The sequence below is a fragment of the Equus caballus genome, chromosome 2, assembly GCF_041296265.1.
Source record: "Equus caballus isolate H_3958 breed thoroughbred chromosome 2, TB-T2T, whole genome shotgun sequence".
Lineage (NCBI taxonomy): Eukaryota > Metazoa > Chordata > Mammalia > Perissodactyla > Equidae > Equus > Equus caballus.
In genome coordinates this window covers 96,665,834-96,692,541 of record NC_091685.1, presented here as the reverse complement: position 1 = coordinate 96,692,541, position 26,708 = coordinate 96,665,834, and the positions used below count along the sequence as shown (strand labels likewise).

Here is a 26,708-nt window from a genome sequence, read left to right as displayed (position 1 = left end):
TCTAGCCTCCATGTCCTATTGCTTCTCGCACGCATGTCAGTGTCATATGAAAAGGCTGGCCTTTCAGAGTTGTCACCAGCCACTCACTGCCCCCATGTATAGGAGAGGAGCTGGGATGGCAAATCTCAGTATCCTTAGGTCTTCGACTCTTTCAGCTTCCTTGGCACTTTGGGCCTGCTTCTGTACTACCAAAGAGGTTCTGGAAGTTTCTTCTGGCTACATCCAGACCTAAGATTCCAAAGTTCCAAAAGACTGGGTTCTAGATAGGGAAGAACTTGGTATACCATTGCATGAAACCATTATCACCATATACTATCTGAGGAAAGAAAAAGACGCAAATGCCATCAGCCAATGGTAGTTTCAGGTAACTATGGATTCCTGTTTATACTCAACAGATACATCCCAGGGAGAGTAATGTAAATGCACCATTTACATTTATATTTACTGTGCAAATGCACTATATTCTCTGAATGTTTCCTAAATGCACAAAGAATAAATGAGGACAGGTGTTCCAGGCTCCAGGTTCTGGAGACTAGAATTATGAGGACACCCATAAGGCAGAGCTGGATTCCCTCCCCAAGCAGACGCGACCAATTCTGAAGATGCCAATCTAGTAACAATTATTTCTGAAAGCAGGCGTCTACTTGTGTCCACTTCTCACCCTAGAACAAACAAAGGGTCCATGTCACCTCTCGGAGAACAAAGCACAAACATCCTACTAACAGTGTGAGAGCAGCTGTCGCTTTTGCTGGACCACTCTTTAGGAACGAGCGAGACTCCAGAGGAAACATGTTGGAATCCCACGTGTTCCTCATAAATGGCTCATTCCTTTCTCAAGAAAATAAGCACAAGTGCTGCAATATTTAAGATCTTGGAACTTTTCTTTTGTTATTGTTTAAAGTGAGACAGCATGAAGCTCTTGCCGTGACTGAAAAGGGACGGGTCTATTTACCCAACAGTTTGAGCAAAATGGGTTAGACGCTCAGAAGAGAAAGGAAGGGCTTGGCTGTCGACTTTCTGGGAAGGCTTCATTTACGGAGATTCAGCAGGAAAAACAGGCTGACCCGACTGTGCAATCAGCTGGAACAACAAAGAAAGCTGGTGCCAGGAACGGGAATCCTTCAGGAAACCCGAGTGAAAGCGTTCTGCTCTGGTAAAAACTAGAGCAACCCTCGATGGGCTTAAGGTGATTTAGAAATTAATTTTGGAAAAATGGGAATCTTTATCGTTCAGAGTGGTTTTTTTTTAGAATACTAGCCACAGGTCCTGTGTACATATCTGAGCAAAATTTAAACATTATTTATGATGAGGAAAAATACTAAATTATCCTCATTTCTCATCTAGTTTGAAACGTATCTTAAAGCACATAAAGTCTATCTGACATAAAAAGGAAGAAGTATTAAGATGGACCCACGCATTGATTCTATTGCATCTGGCCTCTGAGGATTAAGGACAAAGGTTTAAGGCCCCACTGATAGATATTCAGTGGATATTTCTTTGCAATGCACGATTAATAATAAATTTTGGTTTTGAAATTATCTCACTGACTTAAAAAACTAAATTCCAAAATAACTAAGACGGTAAATTTTCACTGATCAAGAGTGTGTGTATGCACACGTGTAAGTATACATTTGTGTGTACATGCAAAAACAAAAACCACACATGACACAGCAGAAAACAAAACAAAGCAAAACAAACCCACAAAACCTCCGGGGGATTAAAAAGCAACCAACCTAGTATTTGCAGATACCAAAATGGGCCTTTGGATCCCAGAGGTGATCAGTCTTCAAACGAATAGCACTTGAAGCTACTTAAACAAAGGGAACCAGGTGACAGGATCATCTATTTTATGGCCTTATCCAAACACCACCTTAGCCACAAAGATAATAATTCTGAAATTTAAATCCTAAATGAAGGCAGCAGTAATACTCAGTACACTAGAGTAACCCCTATTGTCCCTGTAGTATTTACAAAGCTACCATTGTACTCTCCACACGCAGAAAAATGACAAACTTGTATTTGGAGAGGGCAAAAGATAAAACCCAAAATCATATGGCGATTTGAAACATTTCTAGAAACAAAAGGGAGATTTATGTTTTAAAAGTCCACAGCTAATTAAAGCTATAATTATAAACAGGTTAAATAGAAAGGTAAAGAGAATGTTATCTCCTATTTGTGCTGACCAACGCTAGGCGTCATGCTTTCACTTTGGACACGTTATCACACGTCATCTCACAGCCATCATATGAGTAGGTCCAGTTACAATGCTTTTACAGACGAGGAAACTGAGGCTTTCATATTTCCATGAAATCAAATTTAAATTTTTCTGGCTTCAAAACCTATCCTCTTAATTGCTACACTTTACCACTTCCTGATGTATTTGTAAGTGTGGTAAGTATGACTAGAGGTGAGGTTATCTGGAGTAATAAGGAGCCTGGTTATCAGGGAAACAATTTTACACAATGGCTCAGAACACAGACATTGATGTCAAAAAAGTACACCTGGTTTCCAGTCCCCACCATGCCACATACTAGCCTCGTGACCATGGGTAAGTTACTTAACCTCTCTGTGCTTCAGATTCTTCATCTATAAAATGTAGTTAACACCACCTACCACAATGATTTGTGCTGGAGTCTAAAGACGATAATATATGTAAAGTCTTTAGCGTAGGTCTAGAACACACAAAGCACTAAATAAACACTTACGTTTGCTATTATCATCATAAACCACAAAACGCACAGATCTCATCTTGAAGTGTGATGCAGAAGATATTCCTAGCTTCTGATGTCAGGACACTATGAAATCAGCTGTTTGTTGCCTAACATACATCCAGCAGAAATCTCTCTGGCCCTGGCACCAGTATGTTTGGATTGCAAACTGTACATATTCCTGAAGTCAGGCATGCCTGGAAGCACTCCCTGTGTAACTGTTAGAAGCTTCTCACATAACTCTGCGGGTCGTCTCTCACAGGCCATCACAATATGCTCACAGCTTTAGGATCACTTTGAGAAAAGGGAGGCCCAGGTAGCTCACCCAACCTTGGCAGTAAGAACCAGTGGTTAATGTCCTTATTTTACTTATGTGCCAAGGTCCTCTTCTAGCTGATGGAGAGCATGAATGTCAATGACTATCTTTCTAGAGCGCAGTCAGGCTAGAGACACTAAAAGCCTTACATATATGCATAGTCTTTGACTCAGCATATTGACTTCTATAAATTTATCCTAAGGTGATAATTAAGGGAATGTGAAAACATTTTGTTCAGAAGATATTCACCAAGGTTGTTCAAAATGCGGTTAACATTAGGTGGAAAAGACCTAGATTTCCAACAATAGTATATCAGTTAGGTAAATTATGTTATATACACAACAAAATATTATCTACCTATTAAAATTGACATGACAGAAATCTATTTTACTGACATGGAAAGTCTATACATATATATGTATACACACATACACACACATACCTATAAACAAGAAGTCTGGAAAGTGAAAATTTGTGATGTTGTATTGTTCTTAATTTTTTATTCTTCTTATCTATATTTTCTAATTTTCTGGAACGAAGATGTATTGCTTAAAGAAAAAACCCAACTTCCTTTTTTTTTAAGCTGCTGTGTTCCCAAGGATAAAAGAACAGTTCTTGAGGTCCACAGACCAAGAAAACAGGAAATACTGACCAACTTCCACATTACGTGTATCTCATGTGGAAGGCAACTAAATTACCCAACATTTTCTCTCTGCTGTAGAGAAATAGCAGAAGCAGAACCAGAACCAATTAGCAATCTTTAATTAAATTCGGGGCTTACCAGCTGCTGACTAAAAGAATGTTTAATCATAAAAGCCAGCATGGTGCCGCTTAAAAAGTAGTGGGCTGGGCATCGGGGAGACCTGAGAACTTGGTCTCAGCTCTACACTAACTAGCTTGAACTAGCAATGTGAACTCCGGCAATTCACTTTACCTTTGTATCCTATTGAAATAAGAGTGTTGAACAAGATGATGGCTAACACATCTTTCAGTTCTGAAAACAAACGACCACCTAGGCCCAGATGAGATTCTGGGATGGTAAAGAAAAAGGAAACAATCAATGGGCAGCTGAATCAAGGTACTTTCAGGGTGTTTTATCAGTGAGGTGTCCGTCACATGTTCCCTCCACCTCATTTCCTTTATCAGTCCTGTTGGAGGGTCACATGTATCCAGAGGGAACTGTCAACAGCTCCTCTGTCTTTCTGTTTGTAACTCTTCTCCCTAGCTGCCCCAGAACTCCTATTTAGACAATATCCTTGGAATTACCTGCATTTCTATGTGTCCATGTGCTCACTGAGGCCGTATAACCCTGCTTACTGTTAGAATAGTTCTTCTAACGGGGAGAGTCAAATGGGCTGCCTTCTACTTAAGTCCACTGAAGGCCAAAGAGGGCAAAGGACTGGGCTCTCTCCTGCCTCTGGGGTCCCAAGTCCAAAACACCAGCTGTTGGGGGAAGACCTGCGGCCGTTTAGGTCCCTAATGAGAGCCTCAGGTACAAATACTCAGTCAATTGACTGGTTGGGAGAGGTAGGATCATTAGAGTACAACCAGCTCAACAAAGCTAGCTGGGCAAATTCCTCTACTACTGCTTCGTTTATGTTCTTAGAGATGGCAAAAAGCATAACTTCCTGCACAAACCACTGAGTAAAATGCAATTCAGTAGGCTAGAATTGATGGCACAATGGAATACCAACCGAAGAGAATGGTGGCCTCATTTTGGGCAGGAGTGAAAAGAAAGAGTCATCACTTAAGAAGGTTTTTGGCTCCCCTACCCCAGTTAAATGCCAAGGAAATGTAAAAAATCAATTTATTCAAAGCAATCTGGATACAGACCGCTAGAAGATAATAAAAAGGAGTATATGAAAATAATGTCTCACCAAATAACTCTTGTTTTCTTCCACCTTCTGTATCTGTATGGTTCATATTGCCAAGGGCCAGGTGATCATTATATTGGCAGTCAGTACAACGCCTCCTGCCCAGTTCCACGTGGCCCAAGGCTAAGGCAAATCACATGACTAGGATTTACCACTAAGACTACTGCTCTTAAAAGCGGTCAACATGAAGACATTGTTGCTGTGTAATTCAACTTACACAGCTTGAAGATTGCAAGGCACGTGGCATCGAACAAGGTTTTGCAATCCTATGGATATTACAGGATAGTGAGTTAAAGTCACCCAACTTTCTGCTGAAGCTCTCTTACAGCAATGACTCACGAAATTCAAGCAAACTAAAAAGCTGTCGACCTGCTGTCCCACCAAATACCAACCTTGTAGTATATGAAAAAACAACATTAAAATTACAAACCGAAAGGCCACCATATCAAAGAAATCTCTTTAAGGTAGCACCTTCTGCTCTTTAAATCTTCTCATGAAAGGGAGCCAGCAATTTGGGTTTTAAACAGAAATCGATCAGAAAGAACAACTAACGGGTGAATGGGACTTTCACAACGGTTGTCACTTCCGTGGAGTCTTCCACAAGGAAATTCTGGAGCTATCTCTATGGGTAAGCAATATACACAGAAGCTAAAACTGTGCTGCGTTTATTATAATGAGATCATACAGTTGTGACAGGCATTACTTGCTGGGAAAACGAAAGTAGATCTCTCTGTGGCATAAATTATGCCATCAGCATTTACTGCCTAGGGTTCCTTAGCCTTGGCTCAGCGAATAATTCAGGAATAATTCAGCTTCGTAACTCTGGGCTCTTTCCCACATGAGCATTCATAGGAGCATCTGCTTTGTAGAATGGCAAAGCCCCAGAAACAGACTGAGGAATAGTGATGTCAGGGAATGGGAAAGAAAAAAAGGTTAGGGCTGAGGGGACAGGAAACAAGAGTCACACAGGCACCAACCAGCTGCTCAGAGCACTGCATACACTGACCTGGGAAAGCCAGGAGCCTAGAGCACTGTAAGGAGAGATCCGAGGGCCCTGAGGAGCTCCAGGCTCCAGAGGATCTTGAAAACCTCTGGGCACAAGTAGAGGAAGTGCTGGAAGGTGAGTGAGAATGTGTCAAGTGTCCTTTCCACACCCTCTTAAGTCAAGTGGTTTCGTGGCTCTGCCTAATTTCTAATTTCCTTTCTTTCTGCTTCTTCACTTGCTGGCTACAACGTCTATTTTAACACTGTTCTAGATTGTTTGCCAACAGAATGTGACACTTTCCCAACCAACTACCACAGGGCACTTCCCCGTCAACAGCAGCTACTGGGCTGTTTCCCTTTGTACTAAATGAATGGAAGAGATGGCTGGAATGCTATCTTACAGGAGCCTGGGTTACACTAGTGAGTCTGTCTTCTTCAGGGTCCCAGCTTCCCTCTTTCTTTACCTCTTTCCTCTCACTCTAATCCCCATGCTTCACTCCTAGGTGGTTTTCCCCAAGCCCTAAACCCTGATGCCATTTCTTCATTCACCAGAATGTATAAATGACTGATAGATTCTACTGTTCCTCACGGGGCTGTTTGCATCTGAACCAGAATCACTCTAAACGGATATAACTACAATGTTAGAATTTCGGGTACTACTAAATCCTTGAGGGAGCATTACTAGGGCACTGGAGCCTCCCAGCAGGCTGAAATCACACCCAGACAACTTCCTGTACCTACGGAGAAAGCCGGCAGAGATTCCTGTATTTAGTTGGGTGCTCTGCAATCAAATGGCGCTGTATGGTATTTGTTCACACTGGGCTATAATTGAATATTTACTGTGTTCTCAAGAGCAGAGACTGGGTCTAACTATCTTTAGATCCCAGCACAGCACTTCCTGTGGAGTAGAAACCAATTTAAAAACTGAATAAAGTCAACTGGAAGAGCTCCCAATGGCCAAAGTTGGAATGATTTGAGCAACAAAATAAGTAAAGTACTACTGTACTCCTCCAAAGCATAAAATAAATATTCATGGTCCCATACTGATAAAAATAATTGAATAAATTATAACTCCCCACTTCTTAAGTGTGTGCTGTGTATAGTGACTTCCTTCCAAAGAGGACAGCATGGAAAGGGGAAGAAAAGAGTAACTTGATGGTGAAGATCAGCTGGGTGATCAAGGACAACATCATCGCTCATAAATAAAGCTGACAGTATGTACCCTTGCTTGACACGTGATGACAGCAGCACTTTACCTCTGTGATCTTGGTCACAAAAATCCATCACCCTAACCTAACCATGAGAAAAACATCAGACAAATTCCAGTAGAGGGACATTCCATAACAAACCTGACCAGTATCCTTCAAAACTGGCAGGGTCATAAAAAACAAGTAAAGTCTGGGGCCAGCCCGGTGGCACAGTGGTTAAGTTCACATGTTCCGCTTCAGTGGCCCAGGGTTCGCTGGTTCAGATCCCAGGTGTGGACCTACGCACCACTTGTCAAGCCATGCTGTGGCAGGCGTCCCACATATAAAATAGAGGAAGATGGGCACGGATGTGAGCTCAGGGCCAGTCTTCCTCAGCAAAAAGAGGAGGATTGGTGGCAGATGTTAGCTCAGGGCTAATCTTCCTCAAAAAAACACAAGGAAGGTCTGAGAAACATCCACAGCCAAGAGGAGCCTAAAGAGATACGACAACTAAATATAATATAGTATACTAGATGGGATCCTGGAACAAAAAAAATGACATTAGGTAAAAACTAAGGAAACCTAAATAAACTTAGTAATAGTGTAAATAAATTTAGTAATAATGTATCAATATTGATTCATTAATTAGAACAAATGTACCACAGTAAGATGTTGATAATAGGGGAACCTATGTATCTGGAGGGTATATGAGAGCTCTCTGAACTATCTGCTCAACTTTTCTGTAAATCTAAAACTGCTTTAAAAAATAAATTCTATTAACGGAAGAAAAAATCAAGTAGCAGTAAAAATATGAAAAAACTAAAGTGTTCAGTGCCCTGGCTTTTCCTCTGGTTATTTGAAAAGCCACATGCAAACAAACCACTAAAAACATCTTGGCGACTTTGGATTAGAAATCCTTGTGAGAGATCCAATAACAAGATGATCGTTTCCCACCATTTTAAGCACAGCACATTCTTACAGATTATCATCAGGAGAAAAAAAGATCCCTACTCAGTAGGAAGTCTTCTGCTAGGACGTATAAGTATTACTTAGTACACCCAAGTATTCCATGTGTTCCTCTTTATTTCCCAGCATCCCTTGGGGTTAGGCTGGGGCCATGTGACTAGTTCTAGCTAATAGCGTGTGAATGAAAGTGGTGTGTGACACTTTTGGGCCAAAGAAGTTAAAACGCAGGTGTGCTTCCACTTCCCACTTTTCCCTCGTTAGGTTGACCTTGAAGGCTTTGCGCTCCAGAGGGTGTCACTACAGTTGGAGGAGGCCACAGATCCAAACAAGACTTCGACAGAGTGAGAAGAAACCTTTACCGTGTTAAGCCATTGACATTTGGGGTTTATCTGTTGAAATGGCTAAGGCTAATTACCCTGAAATACCAAAAGATTGCATTCCACAAATAAATGTTCCTTCCCCTCTGGCAGAAAGTCATTAATCATAAGGTTTCTCTGTATTTCAGAGTATCGCTACTTACCACAGGCAATAGTCCAATAGACCAAAGAGTCTGGAGTCTGGTACAGGATTCGGTAAGGAGCCACCCGGGCACTGGAGTCCAGCACGACATCAAGGGTACCCACCAGGAGGCCTGAGGGCAGAGAAATGCATGAGAGTTTCCTCAGTGCTTTCCCAGAGGCGGTGGGAACACGCCCCTTCTGCTGGACCTCTCAACAACCCCTCTCCCACTGCACCCTGCCTTGACAAAACTCTCATCTTAGACACGATGATGCTGGCTCTACGTTATTTGTTCCAACAACCTCCGAGAGAAACTGCAAGAGCTGAAAGACTGCTGGTTTCAAAAGTAATGGGAGGCTAACAAGGCTGTGTCAGTCCCTGGCATACGGTGGAATTTATAAATGTCTATTTCAAATAAAACTAAGCAAGGTATTAAGCACTTACATGCTGGGGTCTCTGCTTTACCTTCATAATGGCCAATATGCATTATTTTCCCTTTTTCATCTAAGAAATTAATCTTTAATTTGAGTAACTTGTCAAAGCCACAGGAACCAATTATGTATATCTGAGTCGGTGCAGCCGGCTGCCCCACATGTTATTTTCATCTGCCCCACTTTTCTTTTTTACTGAAAAAAGTACAGTTCAGCTCAGCAAACACTAATTAAGTACCTACTATGTGCAAAGCAAACTCTGTGGGCACAAAGCTGAATACGACCTAGTCCATAAGGCCTTTATAATCTAGCAGGGGAGCAGGTCAAGGAGTGTCTTAACACTGTTTAGGAGTGACCAAGGGCTGTGAAACAAGCATTTTCCCATCTCAACAGCAGAGTCCTTTGCCATTTATCACATCAATCATTAAAACCAGAGCTGACTGACTGGAGTGTGGTCTACACTCTGCGAGGATGCAGTAATTAGACAAAGGATCAGGAAAGGGATTGGGTAGCACAAAGGTGAGTACTTTGGGCTGGGAACCTCAGCGATCTGGTCAGGTCCTGGGGAAACTTGCTTACATCATCCAAGTCCAGGCAAGCCTGGACATCCCACAAATGAATTTAGCTATTTGTGAGAAATACAAATGCCCAGTAGACCCATGCTCACTTAAGAAGAGGCAGTGCCTTCTCTTTCCAGGAGTGCAAATTTCTCTTCCCCCTTCCCTCCCCGCTACAGGAAGGTGTGCCTCCTATATCCACACTGCGCCGTCATTAGACAGCAAACACTTTCTACACTATTCTAAAAGAACATGGACACAGACACACAAACTCCACAAGGTCAAATACACTAGACCCCTTACTTGGCAGGACAAATCCAAAATATCCCCATAATGTAAAGCCCATAATTATTCCAAAGTCAGCTAGAACTCAGCATAGAGCAGGGACTGGACTCGGAAGGACCAATTAGGAACCCTGGCTAGTTTTTATTTTAGGGCAGACAATGTATTCCCAATGCCTTGGTTTTCTCAACTGCAAAATGGAGACAATATCAAAATTACAAGGTTGTTCTTCAAGACTGAAGGTAGTAAGACTTAGAGGTAAGAGGCTGGTTGGAATGAGGGGTTCAGCACCTGTCTAGAACCTGCCAAGACGCTCCTTTATTTAATTTGACTTTTACTTGGATTGCATGTTTAGTAAGGATAGCTCTGGGATGGAAGTGATGGTGGCTGAGGCTGGGAAGGGAGGCCAACGGCCCCCAGCCTCCCTTGCTCTGCCACTGTTGAAAATAAATAGCACACCAGCAAGCACCAAGCTCAGCGCCTGGCCCCTACAGGCTCTTCATGAAGTTATACTGAATCGGAACCTCGAGTTCTTCTGAAGCTGTCACCACAAGTATCTCTTGACGTGTTATCTTGTAATCCTGAGGTTTGATTCTGACGATACCAAATAATACCTTGATAGGCACAATACCACTGAAATTCACTTCCTTCTGCTCTGGCAGCCTGGAGTCATGGAAAGAGCAGGGGACGAGTCAACTAGTGTTCAGAAGAGCTCAGTTCCGGCTCTGACTCTGTTATAACCAATTCTGTGGCGTGGACAGGCCATTTGACTTCTCACTGCTTTGATTTTCTCAGTTGTAAAGTGGTTGTAACAGCACTTGCCTTCCTGAGCCAGGAGTATTAATCAAGCCGCCTAAGGGAGGTTGGCCACGGGGAAGGCCTACATTGTCCTTGGTCTTTGTCCAAGGACAGGAATCCATTTAGGAACACTCCAAACCACAGCGACCATTAGCTGACCTGAACACACCAGGAAAAACAAACTTTCACTAAAGTGGAAACTAATTCATTGGTTTGCTCTGGACCATGTGAAGTATATTAAAAATAAAATCCTTAGAGCCTGCAGTTTTCCAGGGGTAGATTTTCACATAATGCCACACACGTGTGCATTTTTGTTTTCTGTGCTGTGACTCGGATTTACTGCAAAGACCTCTAATTACTTTTCAATGATCTACAGCTGGAAGAGTATATTAATAGGAAAAACAGAAAACAATGCCAGCTAAACATTCTGTTAACTAAAAACGTAAAGCATCACTCATGATACCTGAATGTTTGTAATGCTTCCCTCTTCTTGAATCAAAAGAAGAAATAAAATGCCCAAAATACTGGAAGCCATCATGTATGTTGGTTCTAAGGCACATAAATTTCAGTCTGGAGTTAGAAAGCTGCAGTCAAAGATTAGCCTACAGGGTTTAATGAGCCTCTCATTACAGAGTGTCCTGGTAGATGAAGATTCTTCCAAGGGCAAGCATAGCTCACTGGCCAGAGCAGCTGACAGAGGCAGTCCTGGTTCTTGAATTCTTCAGTACTGGCTCTGCCACTTCCCAACTCCCAGACCCAGCCTCTCTGAGCCTGTTTCCCCATCCTTGATGTCTCACTAGACTTCTGTACTCTTTAATATACAGGAGGGAAGGTCTCTGAAAAGGTCCAACTCAAACGACACGTCTTGATCACCACGAATGTCCCCAATTAAAATCCATCTCCAATATGCATTATTCTAATTAACAAGTCCTCTGGTGTCACTCAGAGATGAAGAATACTGAGTTGCTCAAGGTAGACCTCCCCAGGAGTGAGGGCTTCTGATTAGATGCCAGCCCACCAACCCTGACTGTGCGTTCACAACTAGCACCACCAACTTCACTTTCCACTAAGATTTAGATGAAGACTAACAGGTATATACATACCTACCACAGGGTCCATGCTGAAATATTTTAAAGTAAAGTACAGACAGTAAAATATGGTGATACTCACACTAGGTACACATAAAATTAGGCAAAGAGGTAGAAGAGAGGGTTTTATTACAGCTTCCTAGCAAGGGGGTAGATGGCTGACTAATGTCCAAAAGAACCATCTTACAGAACAAAGACTACAGGCCATTTATATAGGGGGCTGGTCTCTAGGCGGGGCAGACATTTCATCTTAGTTCCACACAATCTTTTGTTTTATTGGATATGCATCAGAGACTGGAGCAATGCCCTATACCCTGATTTAGTTTAAAGACAATAAGAACAAAATCTTTAATATGTGTAGTAAAGATTACTGTTTAAGTTGAGTGGTGTCAACATTTTTTGAAAACCTAAATAATCAGTTATCACCATGCTGCCTAAACTCTATTGATATAAGGAATCAAGACACTGGAAAAGAGAAATATTTGTCCTCCACCCTCTATCCATAGAGAATACTAGAAGATGGGAAATCTGGGCTAGAGAATCCAAAAAAAAGCAGCAATCAGGATTTTCTTAGAAGTCTTATTACTCATACCTCTGAAAGGGCTGTCAAAATACTGAACCGTTCATCATTTCCCACACAAAGCGTTGTTTTAGCAGCTGTTCTAGTCAGCTATTTCTGGTGTTAAACAATCTTTGATCGCCTGAGATAACTAAATCAAATTATGGCCCTCAAAATAACTCTTCCCTTCATCCACCTATTATATTAGTTCAGGAGCATCTTGTAACATAAAAGTGCTGTTTTCAAGGAGATTCAGAAAACACTGCAAAATTGGTACCTTTGGGCTTCCTACCCAGCTGTGGGCACTAGAGGGTGTGTGATACTTATAGAGTCATGGCTCCACTCCCGGGCAGACCACGCGTGGGGTGGGAAGGGGAGGGGATCTGTCAAGAGAGTGATGGACACAAAGGAATGTGCCCACGACAGCAATCAACCCACTGAATGATCCTAGTGACGATCTCAGAATAATTTCATGTAGAGTGGACAGGATCCTAAAGATCACTCAGCCTCCCTCTATTTCCTCAGCCATGCAGCCAGTTGGAGATGAGGCAGAGATCTATGAAGACCATGCCAGCGTGGTAAGGAAGCAGGCTCAGCCTCAGTTTGTGTCATGATACGGAAACAATAACAGTACCATGATATGGAAACAATGATAGTACCCACTCAGAGAGTGCCTGGAACGTACTAAGCACTATTGTTTAATGAAAGATTTCAAAACTACCGAAAAGTATAAGAAATTACAAAATACATGCACCACCAGTCTGACTTTAACATTTGGCCTTATCTGCTTCAGATCTGTTTTTTTTTTTTAAAGAAAGAAAATGTAACACATAGCAAAGGTCCCCTCTGTGCCTCCTCAATCCTATTTCCCTCTCTCCAGTCACCATTCTCAAACTATTTTGTATTCTTCCCATCCAGATCCTTACGCTTTTATTGCCCCATGTGTATGTACATGAATATAGATTTAACTCTGATGTGTATTGTAAAATTTACATTAATGATAAAGAGTAGATATTATTCTACAACCTATTTTTTTCCACCCAACGTTTGCAAAATTTACCCAGGTTATACTTGTAAATCTGATTCATTCATTTTAAATGTTGGGTAACATTCCTCTGTATAAATGGACTATAACTTATCCATTTTCCTAATAAAGGAAATTTGGGTTTATCTCCAATGTTTTGCTATAACAGACACGGCAATTATTTTCTTTGTACATGATCCTTAAGCATGACAGCAGATTTCTTTAGAATGGAATCGTTGGGTCACAGGGTAAGTGTGTTTTTAAACCTTCTTAGGTATCACAAAATTGCTCTCCAAGGTGATTGTGCCAATTTACACTCTTACCAGGAAAGCGAGAGAATATCTGTTTCTCCATAATATCTGCAATACTTGGTATTATCCGATTGTTTTTTATTTTGCCAATCTTAAGGATGAGAAATTGTATCTATTTGTTGTTTAAATTTGCATTTCTCTGATTAATGAGTTTGAGTAGCTTTTCCTGTTTGTTGGCCATTCCAGTCTCCTATTCTGCGAGTGATTTGCCTTTCCCACTGTGCTGACATTTGCTGAGAGGTCCAGGTCAGAAACTCAGAATTTACCATTTAGAGTTTTCCACTAATATATACGCTGGATTTCGATTCGTTTCAGCAAATATACACTGATATCTCTAAAGCCAGAGAGCCAGTCCTCCTGGATTTACTTCTTTATGTATCTTCTATATAAAGGCAAGAATCTTGGATCAGGGTTTGCAAGTCGCTCTGCATCACTCCCACGTCTGACTTACTCTCTGGGAAGATGGAAAGTTGCTGCAGGTCACGTGCTTCCACCCTGTCCTCGGCCTGCTGCTCCCTAGACGTAACTGGTACATTTCCTGTAAGTCTCACCACTCACCACTTTTATGTGGGCTACGTGATATTAGGCAGAAAGTAATTAAACAATAACATCCAGAAGCAGCTGCTGACAGATGCAGCTCCGGCCACATCATAAATTTTACACTTCTCTTAATAAACCTTGTTTGTTTGCTTGCTTGTTGTTAAAGCTTTCAAGCTTTGCACAAGTCATTTCACTTGATCTGAAACGTCCTTTCTTTTTTCCCTTTCTGGCCAACGTCTATTTCCTTCAATATCCAGGTCAAGGTTACCTAAAGCATTTGCTCAGCTTTCTCCAACACCCTCCCCATCCTCTCAACACTCAACCCCCAAATCTCCTGGCAATTAACTGTTTCCTTTTCTGTGATCTGCCAACCACTTTGACTTCATATTACTAAGGTAATTATCACATTGTTTCCTACTGAAAAAAAAAAAAAGTACAGTTTCCTCCCACCAGTCTGTGAGCTCCTTGAGGGCAGGCACAGCCTTATTTATCTTGGAATTCCCGGAGCCTACACTGATGCCCAGCACTTTATGCTGAAGATTTAGACTATGGGCCACAAAGTTTTCAACTTGATGGACACTGGGAGAAACCAAGAATTATTTTCAGAGCTTATTCATCTTTGTACCACACTATCCAATATATTAAGTTCTAGTAAACTGACCCTAAATAATTAAAATTGTCTAAGAATCGTACAATGAAAGGAAACCAATACTTGAGAAGAAGGCTGGGAATTCCATCTCAGAAAGTGTGAGGTAAGGCAGATCCAACCCAGATCTGCAACTCTGTACCCTGGAAATCAACCCCTCTACTTTCAGAAGTAATTTCACTCTTTAATGAACATTGGGATTTATTTGGAATTAAGTTGGATCAAAAGCAGAGATATTTAAGGGAAGCACAAGTCTTTCCATCCTCCGACTTTTGGAAACCAGTCTAGAGATTAGCAGTTGTTGCCAAAAAACAAGAAAACCCAAAGATTTAATTAATCAATTTAAACTCCTACACCCAACACACAGATTGCTGAACACTATGTTTGCCCTCCTGGCCAGGGAGCAGGTGAGAGATTAGCGAAAGTGTCCTGTGTGCACAGCTGTGAAGGAGAATGCTGGAATTTCCAGGTGAGGGTCAGCTCCCCACCTACACACGCACCTGAGTTCATGGTGCCACAGTGAACAGTGTGAAGGCACACACGGGTCACTGTGGGCCAGCCACAGTGTGTATGATGAGAGAGGGATACAGGCGACGGCTGTCTCTGTGTAAGGAGGTGGGCACGTGGGAGGTTTGTTGGGAGGGGAGGCTGGGGCTGGAGATGGGGGCAATGCGTTTTCTCAGTTTCATAACCTCAAAGAGTATAACAGCCTTACTCAAGTATGGGTGCTACTGGCTACAAGGGAGAGACCAGTCTCAATATTGGGATTCCACCTTCAGTGTAGAAGAGTCTACGAATGTTTCTATTTTCCAATCCTTCTAGCATATTTAGGTAAAAATGATTTCACAACACAGTTCAAACCACTGTTGTTGGTTTGAACAGGCCATACACAACTCTTTCCTCTCAACTTCAATAGCTGCCTTTCATGACACCATTCCAGCCAGACATGTATCATGGCTGCCTGAAAATATGACAAGTTACTCGAGGGGAGGGAGCCCATCTGACACACACAACACACACACACATACACATCCTCTCTCTCTCTCTCTCTCTCTCTCTCCCTTTCTCTCACAGGGGCTTGTCACTGATTGTGAAAAGATAAGTTAATGAGAAGTCTATTAGCATAGGAAATATATCGCTGACTCTGCCCATTAGGACAATACTTCTCAATTAGGATAGTACTTAAACTATTTGTGGTTAAAGAATCAGTTTCTGTTTGTTTGTTTTTAGTTTCCAATCTGTGGCAGACTGATTCTTTTGTCGAAAATGGCGCACATGAAATACTAAAAAATATTTATAGAATATGAAAAAAGACAAAGAAAATAAAGCCTCTGATTTTTTAATTATTTAATTCAACAGACAAATTGCTCTAGATTTCTAAATGTTTAATCTCAATTTCTGTTCTTCAGCTCCAGGCAGTGGTAACGAACAGGTTGCAAACCAGGCACCTTAAATAGCACTAAATTAGGGAAGGTAAGGCTGGTTGGGCAGTAATTTTTTCAGAACTGTGTTTATTAGAATCATATGTATAGTTTTAAAGAGCACACTCAATTCTATAATACAACTTTTTATTTCGGGAAACGAAAAAAATTGTTTTCCCACTGCAAATTAAAATAAAACTCAAAATCATTTCTTAATTGAAGGCAAGAATACATGAGTATGAGGAGGCACGAGGTTTTCCTTATATATTTATCCCAAAGGGGCGCTGGTTTAAAAGTGTGGAGAATCTGGGGGCTGGCCCCATGGCCAAGTGGTTAAGTTTGCGCGCTCCACTGCAGGCGGCCCAGTGTTTCGTTGGTTCGAATCCTGGGCACGGACATGGCACTGCTCATCAAAACCATGCTGAGGCAGCATCCCACATGCCACAACTAAAAGGACCCACAACGAAGACTATACAACTATGTATCGGGGGGATTTGGGGAGAAAAGGGAAAAGAAATAAAAAGTCTTAAAAAAAAAAAAAGTGTGGAGAATCTGAACTAGTGCATTAGGCAATCCTGACAGACCCTTGACACATTTCTTACCAAAAAGGAAGCAGGCTCAAGGGTGCAGAAGGACAAAACTCAGAGTGGGGGTGGGGGGGGGGGGGATGGGGGGGGAGAGCACCCGCGTTGTAGTATTTCAAACTAATTCTGGATGGAAGGGTCTTTGAAATTCATGCTTATATACTATACGTACCCAGAAAGTTAGGGCTCCAAAGGAGAGAAAGAAGCCCTGACGTTCATATTTTCCACCACAAATGATGAAGCACGGGCTGGTTTATAACTAACCAAACAGAGCAGAAGACTGAAATCTGAAGAGCGCGTCATCTGCAGAGCCTTTGTCATGCAGCCAATGAGCATGTTCTGCTCCAGTCCACCCAGCACCCTCGAAGGCCACTCTTCCAGGAGCCGCTCGAGTTCACCCTGCAGGCCAGTCTCTTAAAGTCACACGCACCTCCTCCCGTAAAAAGGGATGGCAATTGCAATTCATTTTTCCTTCTCTCTGGGCCAGTGGCTGAGAAGGAATCATAAAAATATTTTCTAATACCTTATTTAACAGCCCAGTTAGGCCCAGCTACATAATTTGTGGGGCTCTGTGCAAAATGAAAATGCAGGTCTCCTTGCCCAAAACTTCTTAAGAATTTCAAGACAGCCACAGTAAAACACTAAACCAAGCCTGGGACCTTTCTAAGTGAAGGTCCCTGTACAGCAGCCACCCAGGAAGCCGGCCCTGACCCCAGCAGTGTGAAGGTGATTCATCCCCATAGATGAGCTGCTTGTTCTCAGACCTCTGTCAGGGATTCAAGTTGGCTCTGATACAGACCAATGAGGACAACGGACTGAATTTATTCAAAAAACACTCCTGTGTGATCGAATTCCTCAAACAAGCCCTCAAGGCAGTCAGAGGAAGGTAGATGCAGTCTCATTACATTTACAGCTGCTTCCATTTATGCAACAGGAAGGTGTATTGATTCTAACCTTGTCTGCAGAGGCAGCTCTGAAAACCTGAAACTGATGGCTCAGTGCAGGCCAAGGTCAGCCTCGAGAGCGAGCATGGAGGAGCCCTTTTAGCGCAGGTGGGGGCAGTTCATTGCCGTGACGCCCACCCCTTTCTAAGAGATAAGTTGCATCCAGACCTCGGGGAAACCTGGGCATGATACCCCTCAGACCCCTTCTGTTAGGTGGGCTGCATTTGCAGGAGCCACTTCCAGCCCCAAGATGACCGCCAACCCTTCTAATTCATGGAACCCCTTCTCCACAATGAGACAATACTATGAAATAGAAACAATTATGAATTTAAAATTACATTTAGGTAATGACCTAGAATGTGTAAATAAATTTTAGTACATATCTACAATGATACTTAGACATTTAAAATCAAGTCCTCAAATAATTATTTAATGACACGGCAAAATGTATCTAGTATGTTATATGAAAAAAAGAACACAAAACTATATAATTTTTCTTCTATATGATCCTAATCTGTCAAAATACAAGAATAATATTATCTGCATTATAAATTAGAACATATGTACTATTTTTAAAGATTACAAAAATTAACATACTGGTAGATAAAATAATTTTACTTTCTTCTGTGTTTTCAAAAATTTCTCAAGTGTACATTCAATATGTTTATGATGAAAAACAATTTTTTTTGTTTTCTCAATTACTTCCAAGCTTCTACTGTAGGCTTTCTTTACTCAAAGAGAGATCACGCCATCAAGTAAATAGATGATTACCATGTTTATACTAAAGCTGCTACTTCTTTTCAGATAACTATGGTTAGCATCTTGTTGCTAGGATGCAATATGCCAGATATGAGTCAGTATTTAAACGAGTGGTATCCTCAAAAACACATTTCAATGGAGATGAGCCTGGCTTTTGCCTTTAGAAGTTTAAGTTCATTTTTTGCCAGTCGGATATGAAGTGCATCAATGCTACAAACTGATACATATTTATATACACAGCACCATACTGCTTAACCCAGCTGTAAGGACTGGGGTGTTTAATAACTAGATCATCTTGAGTCAGGAAATTTATAGTTTCCAAATAAAAACTATAAAAATGAAATGAATGAAATTAGTTTCACTACTTTCACCACTGAGTATTCGTTATTTTTTAAGTAGCTGTCGCATGGGCTTTGGCTATATATTAGCAAGGCAAAGAAAGAGGCTCTATGTGCTTACAGCTACACAGGAAATGTCTGGAAGGACGTACCTTAAACTGTTAACAATGGTTACCTCTGGGGAATGACATTGATATGGGAGATGCCCCATAGAGAAGAAACCAGAGACTCTTTTGACTATTAGAACTTTTTAAAAAGTAATTTTTATACTGTTAGAACTAGACTTTATAGAACTTTGCACTCATAATTATTTATAATGTGCATGTATTGTAGTAAAGTAATAATAAAAGAACTAACAAAGGAATAACAAAGTATCACAATGAAGATCCTGCTGTAAGATTTTATAAAAGATGAAACTATGTAACCAATCAGCTCCTGGCACTCTGTGTACCGGGCAGTGGCCACCCCAAGAACTGGTGGCCCTTAGCCTGCTGTGTAGGGCGGAGAAGAGGAATGCACACGACGCAAGAGAAGGCTGCCGCTCACCAGGGACTGCGGTCAGGGCTAACTCACGGGGCTCAGAGGCGGCCTCAAGTGAAAGATGAGGCAAGCCAATCACACCCTCTCAAGGGAGGGTGAGCTGAGAAACGCCAACAGAAAAGCCAAGCAGCTACAGAAGCGGAAGATGAAAGGATTCCATGAAAAGGGAATGTAACAACCAAGGAGATCATACGGAAGCAGAAACACTGAGGTAAAGAAAAGATATAAAGCAGAGGGTGAGAAAGTCCTTCGTCAGCAAGAAGAGAAGGGAGCAGGAATGTAGAGAGCAGAGAAGGGGACCACGTGATCCCCGGGAGCTGAGAGGGGAGGCGAGGAGCCACTTCCCTACTCCTGTCTTGCCTCCTGTCAGCGTTCCCAGCCTGGTTCCAGTTCCCATGTATCCCAGCGACAAAACCCAGGTACTGGAGGGAACCTGAGCCTCTGTTCCTTGCAACCAAAAGTGCCCAACTAAAACCCTGCCTACCCCCTTGGCTCATCCATGATGGACTCTTTAAGTAAACATTCCCTTCTCCACTACAGCAAGACAAGTGTTATATAATGAAGTACCAAGGCATTAACAGCAATTTAATCACATGCTTTCCAGCCTTGCATCCAAATATCCAGAATAGATAAAAACAGCGGCTACAGAACTGTAATTAAAACAATCACGCTATTTATAGGGGAGAGATACAGTAGCAGCACGGCATGATTACTGGGAGTTCTGTCTGACCTTATCACTTTGAAGGCATGCAACTCCACTTGCTTGCCATCTTCAGAAGGATTCCACTTCCAGCTTAGCCTTAAGTCACCTGGGTAAGACCGAGGGGTATTTCACAGAGAAATTTCAGTTTTTGATAAATCAAACAAAAGCAATCTTCACCTAAGGTCCAGATAAAGCTTTAAAGAGAAAAGTGAGCTGGGAGGACCTGAAAATAAAGAGAACATCATGGCGTCAACAAACAGAGAAACCAAACAAGGAAGCTTGTCAAGATGGCTTGACTTTGCAAAGCTGGTGTACAGAAGCAAGTAACATCCTTACTTTGTCAAGTTGTCTATTATAACATTACATGTTTTTCAATATATGTAAATGACCTTGAAATGCAGATGAGTCCCTTATGGAATACACTAGAGCCAATTGAGATTTCCTAAGAAACAGTTCAGGTATGGCCAAGAAATAGCTTATAAAGTATTCTGAAAAATACTGATAATAGATGGAAAAAAATGATGAATGGCAATAAAAAAGCAGTATACTGGGGTGGGGGGCATTTCTTTGCAAAGTGATTTCAAGTCATTTCCAAGAAACAGTTCTTTTTTCATGCTCTAAACAATGTCATGACACAACAGACACAGAGCAGTATGACACCAACATTATGATACCAGCAATGGTCACTGACTCAGGCATCTTCAATTAGAGACTGATGAACAAAGATGCAATGTGGGGGGAATTATTTTTTATATTATTATTTTATTAGTGAGTGGGGAAATTAAAGGAATGAAGGTCTTATGTTCCTTTCACCCTGAATTACATCTTCTACACTTCACTCCTTAATATCTAAGCAAAAATGACATAGGTACACATAAGTTATACATACATACATGGTATACACACATATATGTGCACACACATACTACAATACACAGGCTGCTCATTTAAAGCATGCTCATTTAAACTGAGTTGAGAGTAATGGGAACTCTAAAAAAGACCCCTCAAATTTTGGTTTCTATCTTTGGATTTAAGGAAACACAACAAGGCAATGAAAGAATAGGATTACATCAAAATAAATATTTAAAAATTTTTGAAAAAGATAGTCACAGGCAAGAATTCCTTTTATGCCAATGTTTCTCAACCAATCTAATCTCTTAATAAACATAAAAGTTTCACTCTCTCCCTCCCTAAAAATCATGATTCCATACAGAATCTACATGTGTTCCCTGAATCCAGAAGACACAGACAGACGATTTTTGCCCCAACTTTCCTTTGTGTCATTTGCATTAAGGAGAAGAGAGAGAGAAACAGAACTAAAGGGAGAGAGAAAAAGCCTAAGGTCTTTTTTTGAAAAATGTTCCGGTAATAAATTAATAATATTCAAGATGCTTCTTCAAACTGCACAGGCCTTCGTGTTCAATAGCTATTACATAAACAACTCAGGAATGCCAAGGATTCTTCCTTGATTCACCATCCCTTATCCCTTTAGCCACAACTCCCCTTTTCCCATTGTGACATTATGTATCTCAATTATGCCTGTCAAGCTAATTTCCCAACAGCACGTCAGCTATAACCAAGGACGGCAAGGAAGACACTGGGCACAATACGCTGAGGCACCCACTCCGCTGAGAATGGGCACAGGCAGCGCGAGGCTTCTCATCACAGCACTTCCTGGCTGCAGAACTTGTCCCCTGCTGGTCGAGGGCCAGGGCCTCTGTGAAATCTAGAACACAGATCAGGAAAACAGATTCTTTCCACGGCTCAGTCACGGCATGAAGATTCTGCGATCGGGAGAGGTGCATGCTTCATGCACTCAGGGTTTCCAGGGGTGTGACAGGGTGCGGTCTATGAGACGGGAAAGCAGAGCTCCGGGGGTCCCCCGGTGCCCAGCTCTTAATTCTCTATTAGGCCAGGAGATGGTAACAAGAATGGCAGCATACAAATTCTTCAGCCCTTAGGGGCAGGGAGGTGGGGCCTTACCCTAGGTGTCCTGCAAATACTACCATTTTCTAAGTGAGCTCGGAGTGGACTATGATGTGAAAATACAGGGAAAGCTCTGTATCAGACTAAACAAACCTTTCACATTAACAGCACATTACAAGATTTCTATACACTCAATTTCGATGCATACTGACATCATTCGAGTTGATAGTATGTAGTTTTCCCATAAAGTCACACTAAATGTGCTTTACTTTATTTAAATGTTGTATACATATTTTTTCCTTTTTTAATAAGAGAAAAATACATCTAAATATATACATCAGGAGGTGACTCATGCGACATTTGCCTGATCTTTGCTTCTCTTTGTCTAGTTCTTGCAAAATTTTTATTTTAGGATAGAAAAATCTCCTCTTTATAAGTTTTAGGCTCTCTGATCCTTATTCCTTGCACCTCTGAATGGACCCCGAGGAAAAGTGAGTTAGGACCACCCCACAGAATCTATGCCCAAGGTCTCAGGCCTCCTGGTCCTCCCCAGAGAGTCCAGTAAATAAATAACCACAACGACCAAACACTTTCACAATGAGCAAGCCAAACGATTAGGAAATTACCAACATGCTTATTTCAAATACTTTCCAAAAAGATAATCAGGGAAACCCCTAGAAAACCTAAGTTTTTTGAACTTAAATTTGGGAGAGTACACAGCCATCCAAGGGAAACATTTAGATGTTCGCACTGGTCTATTTCCTTGATGGAAACAGGAACATTTCTAATGTGGCAGGGCCCACCCAGGGTTGTGCTAGGTAATCAGAGGCAGTGGCTTCAAGTTTCTACTTCCCCACCTAGGAGCTGTGTGACTTCAGACAAGTCACTTAGCCTCTCTGAGTCAAAGTTTCCCGCCACTAAGTCACAAATAATCTATCTTCTCTGCCCATCTCCCAGGATTGTTAGGAAAATCAGATGACATACTGTGTATGGAAGTGCTACATAAACTGTAGAATATCTTGCCCATGTACTGTATCTAGGAGTTTTTTTTTCAATAATGCTTAGTTTTAGAGTGAGAAAGGAGCTTTAGGTCATACACTTCCATCTTCTTGTATTACAGAGAAGGACACTGAGCGTTAGATGAAAAAGTGCTTGCCAAGGTTATGCTTTGAACCTTAGTAAGCAGTCATCTTGGTTATTAGTGTCTAGAAAAGGTGACGGAATAAACATGGTCTCAGTCCTGAAGGTGCGTGTTTTCCTCCTTATCATCATGAAATGGGACACTGGGTACCCGTGAAGAAGACACTTTGCTGGGCATTGGAAATATAACCTCTCTCTGCTATCTTGGAGGACAATAGGATCTGGTTTAGAAGACAGATGCAGCACATACAAATAACAACTGTTAAAATGATCATTTTCTCAGTTAGTTCAAGGGAACATACAGTAACAGATGTTGTTTCAATGTCCAAGCAAATCCACTCGGCTGCTTCCTACATACAAGGCGACAAGGGCCATGGGCTGTCAGGAGCAGCAGGGGAAACCAAATGTCACTGTATGACTTGGGCGGTAATACTGGCCACCCCAGGGAAGGTGGCAAATTCTCTGTTGCTTTTATTTCTATCAAGGGGGAGCCTTCTTAATCCACTCTCTCCCAGTAGGGCTAGGCTTTGAAGAGTGGGTTTCCGAGGTGACCCATAAACTTCTAACAACAGTGGCCAGTTCCAGCCTCAGCAAGCTTAGTATTTTCTCTTTATTCTCCAGGAGGGGAATGACGGGCCCTTGTAACTGGGACTGCAGACCAGCTCCTGGTGTGTGCACCCAGAGGGGAGCCATTGCGGCCCAATCAGCAAACACAGCTCTTTTCCTGGTTCCTAGATGGTGCTTTCTCTCTGAGATAAATGTCCTCACTATAGCTTGCCAGCCTTTGAAGGAAGTTTCCAGAATTACCCTGGAGCCTAACTAGCAACAGATAACTAGACCCAAAGCATAGGGAAGACTTTGGAGATCCTAAGGGCCCCCCTCTGAGAACTCAGGGGTGGTCTTGGGCACAGAGTCCACATTTCCACTAGAAGCCCTGTATATACCTTGTTGGAGAAATGAAATGAAATGTACTATATATGCCAAGCGTATATACATTATTTCACTTGACCCTTAAGACAACAACCCTATATCACCAAGGATGACTAACAGCACTGACCTTATGCCAGCTGCTATCCTAATCACATTATACGCATTTTCTAATTTAATCCTCACAATACCCTATGACATATATACAACTATTATTCCTATTTAATGGATGAGAACACTGGGGCTCAGAGAAGTGAAGTAACTTGCCCAGTGGGCATGCAGACACTTAGGTGGTGGCTCCAGTCATTGGGCCCAGGCAGTAGAACTCCAAAGCCCGTAGTAGTCTCACTCATCAGCTTCTAGAATAACTTCCTTAGGGGAGATGAGGATGCCCAGAGAGAGGCAGTACAAATAAAAAGAGGAATAATATGCTCTTACTCCAGTTCCAGAAAATTCAACCTTATTTCAGTCTTTATCTACTTTAGATCCCATGGCATCCTTCCCATTTCCATCTTTTTCCCCTAACAGTCTATAAAAATTGCAGTATTCTCCTTAACCCCCACGTGTGCGACTGTTAGAAATTTTCATAAATAAACATGCTTCATGGCTAAGATGAAACACAACAGACATTACCTTGGAAACTGTGAGACAGCTGGAAGAACTGGTTAGCCTGTTTCTGACCCGGATTTAGCCGCCCAACCTGTGAGCCCGGAGTAGTCCCAATTAACTCCTTCATCTCCTCTTTCTTCATCTTCCTAAATCCCAGGGTAGGGGAACATGAAATACTGGCACTTGGACGTGGGCTCTGTTTTGAGCCAGATTATTTGAGGAACCCCCATCTTCCTGCTGGTCCTATTAGAACAATTTGACCCAGTGTCCAGAATTATTCTCCAGTGGCTGAATGTCTGTCTTGGTATCTTGCCCAACATCCCAATTCCCTTAGGACAGAGTCTTCCTTCTTGCTGACATCTGCTCATCTTTGCCTGGGTCTTACTCAACTGCCTTCTGCAGAGACTGTCTCAGAAAATATGCCTAGTCTCAGTGGGCCTAAGTTCCTAGCCCCATTCTCCTAGGTCTGGCCTGTGCCATCACCAACCCAGGATTTATCCCTTTCCTGTCCTGGATTCCCACAAAGCCTGGAGGCTGTTCTTCAGTCAATGGAAGTAATAACTGATGCCCAATTCATAGAAGCAGGAAACTTTTAGGGGATGAGAAAAGGTTTACTCAGGCCAAGCTTCAACCATCAGAATAGCTCCAATGGCATGAAAACAAGGAAAGGAACATAATATCGCATGAGCATATGAACTAACTATTGTTCTATCAAAGCGACAACCATCACAAATGTCACAACTAAAAAAGGTGTTTGGTCTTTTGAGAGTTTCCATTGATGCTGATCATTTTTCAACTCATTCATTCCCCACCAATGGAAACAAAAAAGCTCAGAAGTATAGAAGGAGCAGTGGCAGTATAAACTGCACCCAAGTATGGTGGTTGAAATCCTTTCCATTAACCTTTCCATCTGGTTCTACAAACAGATAGATAAATCACTATCATAACAAAGCCAAAAATATCTTTATTCAGTCTGAACTTGGGTCAGAGGTCTAAATATGCCCCAAATAGATAATTCATTTATCATCCAATCATTTGTTCATCCAGAAAACATTTACACAGTGACTTACCATATATCTGACATTGGGTTGGGTCATGGCAGTGCTATGTTGATCTCAAGAGAATCTGGGTTGAGTGGGGAGTGATTAGTCTGGTAAACAACATATGATAGATAATACTATGATTCTGGCCTAAAGATAATTCTTAAAGGTGATACCATGCTAAACCTTTCACTCTTCAACTATTGCTAAAACAATTAAACCATTATTTTCTGCTCAATGCTGCTGTTATTTATTTATTTTAATTTTCCTTTGAAAAGACTCCCATCACCACCTTGTCTGGAACGTCACTCTTGTCCCCTCCTAGTTATGTCTCTGATTCTCCTCCTTCCTGGCTTCTCAGGACATTGGATTCCTCCAGTAATTCTCTCCCTCTTCACTGAATTACAGCTAAGTACTCTTTGGCGTTCTCTCTCATCATCTCTCATTCCCTCTCTCTTTTCCCCCTTCCTTTCCTCCCTCTTCTTTATTTTTTTCAACCTCCTTTGTGAGGGAGTGAGCTTTTCATTTTTTCTTAGACTATCAAATTACATCATATGATAGAAATCTTAGTACCTACTTATTAGAGGCCTTTCAAATGAGAAGGGCCTTACTGTGTCTGAATGATTATGGCATCTTGAATTACGAACTCTAATAACTCCTAGTAATTACCCTTTTATAGGCTGTGCACTCTCAGCTTCTCTTCTCAAGACCCTGGGTGGCTGGCATAAATAAAAAGGATGTCCATATACACAGCTTAATCATCATGGCCTTCCTTGGAGGGGTTTAACATGAGAAGGCATCACCAACAGAGCTGGCCTGATTTACATCATTACTTCCCAGACTTTGACAGCTTTCTTCCAATCTGGACAGGCTCTTAAAATTACTGAAATGTGAAAATATTAATGTATAGTCTCCATAAAAATGTCAAACTTAATGATCAAAGTGCTACTTTTTAACCACACAGGTAGCATTACTTTCCCAAGAAATTTAAGATAATAAAAGTCACAA

At 41.6% G+C, this 26,708-nt stretch overlaps 1 protein-coding gene across 2 annotated transcripts in view; it reads right to left on the bottom strand.

Moving 5' to 3' along the window:
* Positions 1-26,708, bottom strand: part of TBC1D9 (TBC1 domain family member 9) — a 109,435-nt gene that overhangs the window by 56,382 nt on the left and 26,345 nt on the right. For both annotated transcript variants that reach the window (XM_023636512.2, XM_070258597.1), the window contains exon 2: positions 8,556-8,666. In XM_023636512.2, the coding sequence (XP_023492280.2) occupies positions 8,556-8,666 (111 nt within the window). The remainder of the gene's footprint in view (positions 1-8,555; positions 8,667-26,708) is intronic.